This window comes from Echinops telfairi, unplaced genomic scaffold (assembly GCF_000313985.2).
Source record: "Echinops telfairi isolate 266 unplaced genomic scaffold, ASM31398v2 ScPeMD7_70;HRSCAF=299, whole genome shotgun sequence".
Taxonomy (NCBI): domain Eukaryota; kingdom Metazoa; phylum Chordata; class Mammalia; order Afrosoricida; family Tenrecidae; genus Echinops; species Echinops telfairi.
The window spans coordinates 28,739,221-28,752,497 of NW_022103968.1; the positions used below are offsets into that span (position 1 = coordinate 28,739,221).

General features: G+C 46.1%; 1 protein-coding gene across 3 annotated transcripts in view; it reads left to right on the forward strand.

The window, feature by feature from the left end:
• Positions 1–9,084, forward strand: part of ERLIN1 (ER lipid raft associated 1) — a 34,198-nt gene extending 25,114 nt beyond the window's left edge. For all 3 annotated transcript variants that reach the window (XM_004700997.2, XM_045291513.1, XM_045291514.1), the window contains 3 exons: positions 3,662–3,751; positions 4,600–4,679; positions 6,963–9,084. In XM_004700997.2, coding sequence (XP_004701054.1) covers positions 3,662–3,751; positions 4,600–4,679; positions 6,963–7,184 — 392 coding nt within the window. In that variant the 3' untranslated portion in view covers positions 7,185–9,084. The remainder of the gene's footprint in view (positions 1–3,661; positions 3,752–4,599; positions 4,680–6,962) is intronic.
• Positions 9,085–13,277: the final 4,193 nt, after the last annotated feature.

Here is a 13,277-nt window from a genome sequence, read left to right on the forward strand (position 1 = left end):
TGTACCTCCTCTGGTCTAGCCAGTCTTGCAAGATAGAATTCGAGTCATGGTAGTGGGAGCGGGGAGGAAACATTTAGGAACTAGAGGAAAGTGTATTTCTCATCATTGTTACATCGCACCCTGACTGGCATTTTCTACCATATCTAAGTGACCCTTTTTATTTCTAATATTATTCATGTATGACTTCTCTTTATTGTGTTAATTCTGTTAGAAGTCTGTCTTATTTGATGCGTCTGCTCAGAAAACTGGTTTTTGCTGTAGTTTGTCTGGTGGTGGTCTCTCTTCAGTCTTCGTTGATGCTCCTCTTTATTAGGTGCTTCGTTCTGCTGTTCTTGAGTTTACTCTGGTTCTTTTCTTACTTCTTGAGTTAGACATGGAACTCATTAGAGGTCAGCCTTTTCTGCTGGAAACATTGTAGATTATATATTTCTTCTAAGTACAGAATTTGCTCTACCCTAAGTTTGAAATTATAGCTTATTATTTTTTGGTGCTTGACATTCATTCGTTTAAAAATGGTTTTCATTAATGATGTTCTCCCTCGGTCTGTGAATGATCAGTCGTGTATTTTCCAGTGTCTGATTGAATGGGTTTTGAGGAGCTGCCTTTTGCGGTTGACTTCCAGTTGATTGTGTGGCCATCGAATGCGGTGTGTTAGAGGGCTTTTGAAGTATTGATTGAGATTGGCTTTGTGACCCTAATGCACATGGCCATTTTTATTAGTGTTCTTTGTCTACTCGACCAGATTGGATGTGTATTCTCCATTTGCTGGATGTAGGTTTTTCTGTCCATTTGGTCAGGCTTCTCAGTTGTGTTGTTGAGATCTTCTGTTCTCTTTTAATTGTTGCCTTCTTGAGCTAGAAGTTACTAGGAGAGGGGTATGTGGAATTCCACTGTGATGATCATGGGTTTGTTGACTGCTATTTGTTGGTTTGTGTTCTTTAGATATTTTGGAGTTATCTCCTAAAGAGAATCAGGTTCCAAATGGTTACCTTCCCTGGAGAATTGCTCCTGTTATATAACTTAGCCCTCTTTATCCCCAAACCTGTTTTCTGGTTTACGGTCTGTTTTGTCCAATGATTATACGGTTATGCCAGGTTTCATTTGGTTAACTTCCTAGTATATCTTTTCCCATTCGTTTACTTTCAACTTCTCTGTGTCATTAGGTTTTTGGTGTGTCTTTTGTAAACAGCAGATAGCTGGATTTTGTTTTCTTATCCTATGTAAGAATCTGTCTTTTAACTGGTGAGTTGTCTAGTCTTTTTATATTTCTTGTTATTACTGCTATGTTTGGATTGGTGTTGTTTAATTTTGTGCTATTTACCATGCAACTCTTTGTACCCTCCCCTCTAGGTGACTAGTGGAAAACAATTGGATTATCTTTATTCTTTTCTTCTTTTTACTGGGTTGGAGATTTTGTATGATGGTTCTCAAATGTGTAACTGTTCATTACCTATAATATATTAACAAGCATACCTGACTTAATAACATCTAAGGTTAGTCGTTCTCTCCATCTTTTTCTTGAACAATATGTTAGAATGTGTCTCTAAGCTTGCACTTAACTGTTGCCTATTATTTTAGTTTCTTATTGGTGTTATTCCCATACTAATGAATTTTACAGTAAACATCTCTCTTTATTTACATAGCAAGTGTTGGTTTTTTTTAAATTGCTTAAAAAAATCTCTTTTACTGGCTTTTCCAATGAATGTTAAGGAGTGGGAAAATGTCTTCAGTTCTTTCTTGGTCTCCAAATGGCTTTTTATAGTCTCCCTCCCGCTTGAATGTAATTTAGCTTACAGTCCTAAATCATACTAATCCCCTGGCCCTGGGTCACTTTAACAATTTTATTTATTTTTGCTTGCTTTTCTGTAGTTATTTAGGGAGAAGCTGTCAAAAGTCTAATTGCTCCTTTTGAACCGTCTTCCCTTGCTTTTAGGGTTTCCTCTCCATTTTTGGTGCTGTTCCGTTTCACTTTGCTGTGTCTGGGCACCTCTCGCTGGCTGGTGGATAGGCTCCAAGCCCCACGTTCACAGAGTGGTAACCCCTCAGAGGTCTCGGCTTTGTGCAGGAGTCTCCACTCCTGCTTCCCGAGGCTTCAGCTCCTGGCCCGGCATAGGCAGGGCTCGTAGCTCCCCCTTGCCATCTTATCACTTGACACGTGCTCATTCTTTCTTATGCGTTTTTTTTAAACCAAAGTTGTTTTATACATGTATAGAACATAAACACACACACACATGTTAAGATGTTGGTAGCTGAAGGGATTTCTTGCTGATCTGCTCCCCGCACTGTATCTGGAGCTGCATCCCGGCCGTGCTCTTGGTTGGTTCATGCCCACATAGCACGGAGCAGCATTGATCAGAATCACCCAGGGGTTCTCCGGTCTTAGGGCAACATTCACTGAGTCCTTTTGCTGCAGACTGCAGATCCTTCACCTTTTATTAAAGTTTCATCTTGATTTTCTGATTAGTGTGACATTTCTAACCCTGGATATTCTAGCCAAGTGTAAAACCCCAAACCAGACCCACTGCCATGGATGGAGCGGATTCCCACTTAGGTGGGGTATTTGGTTTTCCGGTGACATGCTGAGTGTCGATCATATTCTCATGGAGAAAGAAGCAAGTATCCCCTGCAGTGTTGGGAAAAGGAAACTGTCTTCTGAAAAGAAAAACTCCCAAGAGTCCCCTTAGAGCCTGTGTCTTCTTACCAGGTGCTTTCCTCACGGACCTGAGCTAGGTGTTGCTCCAGTACTCAGCCTTTGGTAGAAAAAACTGGAATTGAGAATATGAGTTAAGAGTTGCAGTGATTGCACTTAAAGCATAGAGTCTTTCTAACCGGGCTCTGAGTCCTTTGGTGAAGCCAGGGGTTCCCCCAGGGATTCGGTCGCTCCTGCTTGTGTTGCCTGCAGCAGCACTCTCACATTCATTCACTCCCAGTACGGTTTTCATCGTCCTAGGGGAATTGCACTTTCTGCTGCAAGCAGAAGAATCGTATTGTATCAGAGTGATTTTTATCATGTCACTCCGCTGGTGCTAAGTTAACAGTTGATCCTGGCTATATTAAAACTCAGCTCTTCAGCCTGTCATTCAAGACAGGGGAGTCCTGCAGCCCGCTGATAAAAGCCTAGCTGCTGCCATGTCACCTGGCATCTCATCACACCTCTCCTCTCCACTGTGGCTTGCCTCATTCATGCCTTCTCCTCTTTGTGCTTTTTGGCTTGTCTCCCAGGCCATGCCCATTATTTCCTTTTTCTTTCCGAAGGCCGTCCGGAGTTAATCTGCCCTTATTCTTGCTTTCTCCTGTCACCGTGTATAACTGGCGGCTACTGCCAGGCATTTACACTGCATTTTCTGTTCTGTGGTACATGCATAAAGTAACACCTCCACCTCCACCCCCCCCATGAGCTTGTGGACCATTGCTGTATTGTCCCAAGAAGGAAGGGAATAATAGTTCCTCTCCACACAAAACTGGCGCTGTCCCTGTAAAACTGAACTGGAACATGAATGCCCTCAGAGAGTTTTTACAATCTGGTTAGATAAAACTTCATGGGACAAGTAGCCCGTGGAATCTTTTGTAGCCAAATGCTAGACTATGGGCTGTTGCCTCTAAGTGCCGAGGAGTGAGAGAAATGTCATTGAATGTGTCATTTTGTGTTGTATGATTATAGAAGCCGAGAAGATTGCCCAGGTGGCAAAAATTCAATTTCAGCAGAAGGTGATGGAGAAGGAAACCGAAAAGCGCATTTCTGAAATTGAAGGTACGCTGGGAAGAGTGGAGAGAGAGTGTGTGTTCTGTGTGTGTGTGTGTGTGTGTGTGTGTGTGTGTGTGTGTGTGTGTTTCCAAGTCAAGAATAATCTGGCCTGATGGGTTCTTAACCGAAACATACATTGCCATTCAATCTGTATCACTTGGTTTGGGATTGTGGATTGCTTGGCCTTTTAGTGTCTTTCATGAAATTAGGGCTTGTTAGCTTTCATATGATTTCCAGGCAGTGTAGGAGTGTATGTATTATAGAGACTGCACCAGATAATAAAGCTCACCACCAGTTTACATCCACAACAGCAGTGAACTAGGGCGTGGGGGGAGGGAGAGGTAGAAGCCCAAGTTTTCACGGAGGGCATCGAACTCCTTGATTCCTTAGAGTGAGATGAAGAGGATCATGTCTTCAGCTCACAGGCAGTCTTGAAGACCAACCCCAAACCCTCCGCATCTGTGCTGCTGCTTCTGAGTGCTCTCCTCCACTGAGTCTGGACTCAGCCTTGGCTCAGCTTTCTTATTCTTGAAGCGTAGAGCTTGCATGAGGGGAGGGGAGGGAAGGAGGAAGAGAAAACGGAAATAAGCAACTCTGGGGGGAAGTGAAATGTCTCAGCTGAGCTGAGTGTTAATTCTGCAGTGACAGAAGAATCCCCCTTTGAGAAGGAGCTCAAGACTGGACTTTGGAAAGTGTTCATTTTGTTGTAAATTTACGAAGCCAGGTAAGCAGTCAACTTATCAGGCAGTGGAGAAAGGGACCTTTGTCTAAGCTAGCGTCTGAACTCTTACCCCACTGACTGAATGGGTTGACCACTAAACGGCTTTCTTCTAAACCCCCTGCCTCTGTTTTAGATGCTGCATTCTTGGCTCGAGAGAAGGCGAAAGCAGATGCTGAGTTTTATGCTGCACACAAATATGCCACCTCCAACAAGGTGACTGCTTCTCCGGGCCACTTACAGCTTAGGGAGAAGGCGAGTGCTGTCTCTGGGGAGCTGATATGTCAAGTGGGAAACTAGAACGAAGGCAAATGGATAGGTAGGCACAGACCTCACTCACTCCTAGTGCTCCCTAAAAGCTCAGTAATCCGTGGACTTGAGGGTCTTCACCTAAAATGACTAGACTCCCTTCCCAGGTAAGAGAGCTTTTTTGTGGTAGGTGTTAAGTTGGTTTAGAATACGCGTTTTTGCAGAGACGTTCTTGGCATTTTGGGGTGAGATGCTCTTTTAGTGTTGAAGGTGGTCTCATGTATTGTGGGTGGGGGGAGTATCTTGCACCATGCCCTGGTTCTTGCCCACTACATTTCAGTAGTGCTCGCCTATTGTTTCAGCCACAAAATCCCATCCCCTTCACATGCACATTTCCAAATGGCCACGGTTGAGAACTGCACGTTTATAGCCGATGATAAACAGCTTTGGGCATGAGACGTGGAAAGTGTGGGAACGTGAGGAAGGAGTTAGGGCCGGGGATGGGCATAGTGTGTGCTTAAGTAGTAGGGTAGGCTCTCTAGAGAAGCTAGATCTCGTGAACAGGAATCAGTTAGGAAAACCCCTACTGTATCCTGAGAAGGGGAGGGTATGAGCAAGCGTTAGAGGCTGATTATTTCTAGTGTAGATTGGAACAGAGAACAGATTGAGATAGAAGTTGCTAGTGTGTACTACAGAGGTCGAAGACTTAGAGTCAGGATATAAGGTGTAAGGCAGGGCTGACACGCTTTCTATTGAGAACAGCATGGTCCAGATCCAGGAGAAGTGATTAGACTTGGTAGATAGACAGGCTGAGATGTGTCTATTTTCAAAACAGCTAGAAATACACTTATCATCTTGAAACAATGGAGTTTGGCCAAGATGAAGGCAAGATGGGAAAATTGCATTTATAAAACTAGCGGTCTAAATCGATAATGGGAGGAGCTGGCCGTGCACAAGTTTCTATACCCTGCCGTTGAAGTCAACCCTCCACCACTGCGAAGAGTGCCACTCGCTTATCGGCCTTTATTTTTAAAAAGTACCTGGATGCTTTGTGCAGTGACCAGATTTGGTGACAGTGTTTTGATAGGGGGTCTGAATTCACCTGGAAGGAGGAGAGGTGGAGATCCCAGGCATCGCAGATGTTGGGGTACAGAAAATAGGTATTTGGAACTGTGGAATGATCATTCGCATAGCAGACAACCTGGGCCTTCAGGGGGAGAGGGCATCGCCAGGTGAAATCCTAAGGGCCTTCTGGGGGTTGGGTCTTTATCCTAGGAAACACTGAAAAGGGGCCATTATTGGAGATTTGGGTGGCTTTCTCCTGGCAGCAGGCTTAAAAGTGGACACGGCAACTCGGGAGAGATGGGACCCTGAAGGAAGGTGGCTGACCAGCATGGCCTGTTGCTCACCGGGGGTACAGGCAGCTGCTGAGAACAGCTAGGAGGGCAGACCAGGTGGTTGATGGCCTGAGACCTTTTACAGGTTTAGAATCTGGTCAGGAAAGGCAGAGCAAGGTGGCTGTTTATATGAGCTCAGGGAACTCAAAGGCCATTCATTGGGTTGCTCATGTTAAAAGGTAATTGGAAACTACCAGACTTCGAGAGAAACGTAAGGGGGGTGGGCATTTATTTTGATTACTCTAGAATAAGACACTACAGAGCCTGGGGATGTGCTGTCTGGTGAGCATTAAGCTGCTGACTGCAAGCTTGGTCCAAAACCCACCAGCTGCTCCACCGAAAGAAAGCAGCTCAGGCCATCTGTGCCCGGCAAGGCTGACAGCTTTGGAAACCCTGGGTGGGGCCACTTTGAGTTGGAACCAACTGGGTGGCAGTGGGTTTGGTTTGGATTTTTTGGTTTTAATCCATCACAGTCCCATCCTTTGGAGTTCTCTCACCCAGGTGACTTGGTTATCTCTCTCTGAATCAGAGCTCCCACCCAGATTCCAGGCTGAATTCTAATAGATGAAATAGAGTGTTGTCTAGGCTCAAAAGCCCCGCAGAAATGTTAGTCGTTGTCATTAATTGTCTCGAACTCCCTTAGTCTTTATAGTCTGTGGTTAAGACAAGACTGGCACTAAGGGAGCATCCTTGGTACTGTCAGTGGCACCCTCCAGAGAGAGGTCATTGGTAGCTGTTCCCAGTTGAGAGCGATACTTGGAAGAGGCGTAGGAAAAAAGGATGGAGGGAACTCAAATGGTGACCATTGCACTGAAGTGTCCTGATGCCTGTGCCCCTGTTTGCCCCCACACAGCACAAATTGACCCCGGAGTACCTGGAGCTCAAAAAGTACCAGGCCATCGCTTCGAACAGTAAGATCTACTTTGGCAGCAACATCCCTAGCATGCTTGTGGACTCCTCCTGCGCTCTGAAAGGCTCCGATGTCGGGACTGGAAGAGACCGCGCTCTCCTCTCTCAGGAGGCCCTGGAACCCTCGGGAAAGAACCCCATCCCAAACACAAAGAGTGCAGGTTGATGCAGGAGGTGGAAACGTTCTCCCCTCCCAAGCTGGGGCCCAAGGGGTGAGGTGGGAACAATGGCTATACCGACTCTTCAGGTTTACAGGCTCTGCCGCCTCTTCTGTGATAACCCTGGCACCTCGGCTGGTGGTGGCGTGGAGCTAGCTGGCGGGCGCTCAGGGGGTCTCCTTCTCAGCTGCAGTTTTGTCAAGTACCCTTTACCTGTTTCTTTCCCAAACAGTACTGGTCAGTGAGGGAGTGCCCGACGCTAAGATACTGCCTGCACTGGAATGTTAAGTACTAAATAGCTAACAAATTGTGTTTTTCTACGCTGAGGTCTATTGAATAATGTTTACATTGGCCCCTGGGGAATGGTGTGCTCAGCAAGTCGAGAGCTGGGCGGCCAAGGGTAAAGGAGAGCGAGGGCACCCCGGACTCTTCTGGGCTCCTGGGCTGCCCATGTCTAGGCCTGAGCTTGCCCAGGAAATGAGCTTCCACTGAGCGACCATTTACTTGACAACAATTTGCACCTTTCTGCAGTCAGGTTGGTGGCCTGCCGGGCCACGTACCTTGCCACCCAACCAGAGTTGGTTTGTTGAGATTGCTAGCCACAAGTTTACTGCATCTGTAGGCTCAGGAGGGCTTGATTGGAAGCACTGGGCAGGCCAAAGCCTTTTGCCCATGGCTTTGCCCCCGCACTGTCCAGAGCTGCCCGGTTTTGAGCCACAGAGAGCTCCTTCCGAGACACCTCTCGGCTCTGGCTTTCACCAGAAATAGGGGCAGTGCACGATTCCTCGCCACTCACTGCACAGTATTGTAGCAAAACTGCAGGAAATGCTTACTTTGAAAACTGGATTCGGGGTACCCTCGCTTGCCCCAGCACTTCTGCCTGAAGGCCAGGTTCCCCGTGTTGCCGTGCTTACAGCACACTGATTGTCGTTCTTCCTGTTCTTCATCAGGATCCCCTCCCCCCAAGCCACCCACCCCCCCCCATGAGAAGAAGGCTCTGTAGAAAGCACCCTTCCTTAGTCATTTCTGTCTTCCTGCCGTGCCCTCAGATGCTGAAATCAAAGTTGTTTCCCCAACTCTGGCCTTCCCTGGGTGCTCCGTGGATGCAGTTTCCTAAACAGGTAGAAGAGCGGGCTTGGGGCTATAGGAGAGCTGGTTCTTCAGGACCCTTTCAAACTCTGATGATGGACTCTCCTGACTGCGACTCTGTACTTAGAATAAGAAGACATGTGTGACCTTGGCAGAGCCGACAGAAGTCCTGGCTGTGGGACTGCTTCCCAAAGCCCCACGGCATGCCAGCCCATCCACCTGCTGACTGCTGGGGACTGTGCCAACGAGGAGGGAAGCCCCAGGCCCGAATGGGCCCTTGTAGCTGGGCTTTACGCTTCAGAGGCATTGGTCAAGGAGAGATTCCCCCCCCCCCCTATTTTTCTCAATTACATAGATTTCTGTGTGAATGAATGTTGTGTTCTTCAGCCCTCCTTAAAAGAACTTTGGAGCGATGCACACTTGTTCACTGTCATATTGTTGCTGCAGAGAAGTGGTGCTGGTGCTGGTGGGGAAGGCTGGGTCCGCGGCGGCGGGTGTGCTTTCCCTCTCCTGGCACGGTTCCCTGTTTCCTCCAACAGCTGCCGCGGCCGCCCCAGAGTGGTGGGAGGGGGGTTTTCTCACAAGCCAGAAGCCCTGGGGTCAGAGGTGAGGGGCAGGGAAATGCCATTGTGAAGTTTTGCAGAAAGAGAGTCCCCTCCCAGTGTGCTTCCCTGTGCTCACGCAGTGGGCCGGCCTGTCCCTCCTTCAGGGATGTTCCTTATGGCAAATACACACTGTAATCTTGAAGTCTAAATTTATATGTGAAATGCTACCTTTTTTAAAATAAGAAACTGAATAAAACTATTTTACTATCATTGATCTGTGTCTCCGTCGTGTGCTGCTATCTGATGCTCCATCAGTTTGTCATACCACCCAGCTCACCTCTTGCTGGGATACTGGAAGCTTCGCCGCTGATGTTTGAAATACTGACAGGCTCTCCCAGGTTTCAGTGACGACTCCAGATTCCGATGAGGACAGCGGCCTGGGGACTGCTTCTGAACATGAAGGGAGCCCTGTGGAGCACAGCAGAATCTTGTCCAGCGGTGGTGGGCAGGGAGCCCCTGGTTAGAAGGCCGTCGATGCACAGGGGCTGCAATAGGGGCAGGCGGCACAGGACCAGGCGGGCAGCGTCATTCTTCTGTTGGGCCTATGGCCATGTGTTGGATTCACCTCTCCTTCTACAATAGTGTCTTGCCCGTTTCAATTAAGTGGCCATTTTATTTGACAGTGCATAGCAACTAGAAGTTTATGTACTTGTCCCTGAATAATTTTTTTTTAACGTTGAAAATGGGGTTTCCAATCTTTCCTGACTCATGGAATGGTACAAGGGATGCTCTTCTACTTTGTGGGACAAGCAGCAGAGGAGAGAAGAGAGGAAAAAGCACCGTGCCCCTTGGACCTGAGACCTGGAATACTTACATGGAGGAAGGAAGACAAAACAAACGGAAAACCACTGCAGACTCAGGACGGGGTAGAGCTGCCTCTGGGTTTCCCAGACGATTTATGGGAGCAGCCCAATGCGGAACTCACTGCACCTCCGGGAAGGAAGGCGCTAGTAATCCCCAGGTGGAGGAAGAGCTTTAACTGGCGGAGGTGTGAACTAACGATTCGCTAATTCATCCGGGCTGGATCTGCATTCTCTCCTAGGGACAAGCTCACAGTAATGTTGGAGCAGTAGGCGGTCATTAGAGTAGGGGGAAAGCAGCCCCTTTACGCAATATTCCTTTGGGACCCAAGCCTGTAGCTGGTGGAGATCAGAGAAATTTCATTCGAAACCGTTACCTTATAAGTGTTTGCTAGATGTTAAAATGTTTCTAGAAAACAGTGTGGCAGTTGCTCAAAATGTTAGAGTTACCATATAAACTGAAAAAATAAAATTTGCATCAAATCACTGCCGACTCAAAGCGAACCCTGTAGGACAGGGTAGAACTGCCCCTGTGGGTTTCTAAGAAAGCCCCATCTTCTCCGGGGTAGCGGCAGGTGGTTTTAAACTGATGACCTTAGGTCACTATCATGACCCAGCAATTCCACTCCTAAGTGTACCCAAAAGACTGAACGCAGGGACACAGCTCAGCTCTTCAAGCTAACTGATCTTTGCCCAACACTTGGCACTGGTCTTGAGTTGCCCAGGGAAACAACCTGTGACCTATGTGTATAAGAAAACTTTAGAACAAGAAGGCATCCCCGCCCTGTTAGCCTTTGGCCATGACGCCCTCTGCAGACTCCAGGGGGCATCACCAGGGTACCACCTGATTGACAGGTTGAACTCCACCTCTACTTCCACACAAGGACCAGCCAGAGCGGTTCTAACAAGGTCACTACCAGTCTGAATCAACTCAGTGGTGACGGGCTTTTAGTTAAATGTCCTCTGGGCCTACAAGTCTCTGTTGCTTTGCGCACTTCCATCAAGCCCCTTTGACTCCTAGTGACCCCATAGGGCAAAGTAGGACTATCCCCACTCAGACCTCTCGGTTTCTGGGGCTAAATCTTCATGGGAGTAAAAAGCTTCATTTTTCTCCCAAAGAATGGCTGGTGAGTTCAAACTGCTGGCCTTGTGATTAGCAACCCACTGCCCAGCGTAATTCCCACTATGTCACCAAGGGTGCCCTTGCGCTGGTTTGAGGAAGGAGCAGTTGAAAACTCGAGTCGACAACAGCAAAGGGGTTTTAGCATTTTTACTAAGGGAGAAACACAATTGAGTGATGGAACTGGGGACATTGAAAAGGGCACCCCCCTGATTAAAAAGGAGAGGTGACTCACTTCGTGCTAACTGCTGCTAAGCTGAAACATGACTCATTATAGCTAGTTAGTCCAATTTGTCAAGAGAATCCCCAAATCCAGTTATTTATCTGTCACCTTCCAACTTTCGTTGCCAGTTCGCTAAAAATACATACAACCTGGACCAAGCCAAGCTTGCCTGCGGCCGGAATGGACGCTGGCCTCGCAGTCTGGCTAGATGTCTTCTTTGCTTGTGGAATCTTAATCGTCGCGGGTTCAAATAAATGGCAGCCACTCTAGTACCTTGACATTTACAAGAGTCTATTCGGTTAACCGGACTGCAAGAATCTAAAGTGATTCTTTACCTTGCAGTACTGAGTGCAGATAATAGACAGCTTATGTGGGCAAAAAACCCACTGATCAGGAAGTTTCCTATACAGCGAGCAGGTCTGACAAAATCAGAAAGCAAAATTAATGTTTTCATTCTTTAAGTAAGTGTTGCAGGGTACAGGATTGATTATAACATCAAAAAGGAACATTATTAAAGAATCAAAAAATTAATCACATTAGGATTACAGCGTCAAAAGGAACAATGTGAAGAATAACGAGATCGATTACAATGTCCTGGTCTTGGGAACGTAAGAGTACATTCTAGAATCAATCACTAGTGGGACTTCCAAGAAAGAAGGGGAGTGGCAGAACACCCAGCTGTTGGCAAAATGGGGTTTCTTTGACTAGTGCTAGTCTGTCTCCCAATGAGAAATTTGTAAAATGTGAAAAAGCAATGTACTTGCCCCTTTAAAAGTTGACCAGGGAGCAGAAAAGAGAACGCTTTTTAATATTTAACCATCCAAAGTCCCCTTTAGAAGAAGGAAAAAGAAATAAAGATGCCATTTCCTTTTTTCATTCAGTCTTATTTTGAAATCTACACATGTTGAGCTATACATATGAGGGAGAGGGGCCTTAATAATATATAAAAGAGGGAGAACCGATCACAATGACTGATGTACAATCCGACCCTCAACCCCCTAGGGGGACAAACAGCAGAAACATGGGTGAAGGGAGACAGTGGACAGTGTAAAATATGAAAATTAAAATAATTTATAAACTATCAAGGGTTCACAACGGTGAGAGGGTGGGGAAGGAAGGGGAAAAAAGAGCTGATACCAAAGGCTCAAGTAGAAAAAATATTTTGGAAATGATGGCAACATATGCACAAGTGTGCTTGATACAATGAATGTGTGGATTGTTATAAGAGCTGTAAGAGCCCCCAGTAAAATTACTTAGTAAAATTTTTTAAAAATTGTAAATAAACTTGACACTGAATCCCTTTTTTAAAAAAAAAAAGTGACAAAAGTTACTACCTTTCAATTCAATTTTCCACGAACTTTTTTATGTCCCCTTTTATCTGCTAACCCCAAGGTCGGCAGTTCAAAACCACCATCAAGAGTCTCAGAATTCCACAGAAGCAGTTCTACCCTGTCCGGTAGGATCACTAAGGATTTGAAACTGTCTCAGCAGCAGTGGGTTTGTTTGTTTACTTTGATATCTGAGCTAGGTATATAACATCATGATACATGGAGGAAAACCTGGTCAGATTTCATTTTTTTCTTTTTCAGATTTCATTTTAGGTGGATCAATAACCAATGTCCATGGACGCAGTGGTCAAGACATTGAATGAGGTCTGGCATTGGGAAAATCCACTGCCAAGGCTTCGGTAAACCTCTCCAAGTCAAAAGAGGTCGCTTTAATGACGAAGATGACCGACTCAAGTTGCCTCACATGCATGCAAACGCTGGACAGAGGAAGAAGTTGCAGGTTTGAATTGTGTTGGTGAAGCATGTTGAATATACCGTGGAATGCCAGAAGTAAGAAGTCAGTTGTAGGAAAAATATAAGTGGTAGATTCGCTAGAAGCAAGAATGGTGAGGCTTCTTTTTCCCTTGCTTTGGATTCATCTTAAGGTAAGGAGAAGAAGAAAAAAACTCTAGGAAAAAGATATCCTGTTTGGGAAAGTAGAAAAACCAGAAACCAAACTTACTGCCATCAAATCAATTCCAACTCAGATAAAGACCCTGACTGGAGGACATGCCTAGAGAACGAAAATCAGACCTTGATCTATGTCTTTTAATTGGTTGTTTTATGGGTCATTGGTTTTTTTGTAGTCATCGCTGTGTTCTCATTTGTCACCTCTCTTGCTATGGCTTGATTTTTGGTGCATATTATTATCTCTACAGATCTATCAAGATAGCTGGAAGAATAGTCTGGAGGAGAAAACAATGGAACCAATGGTTC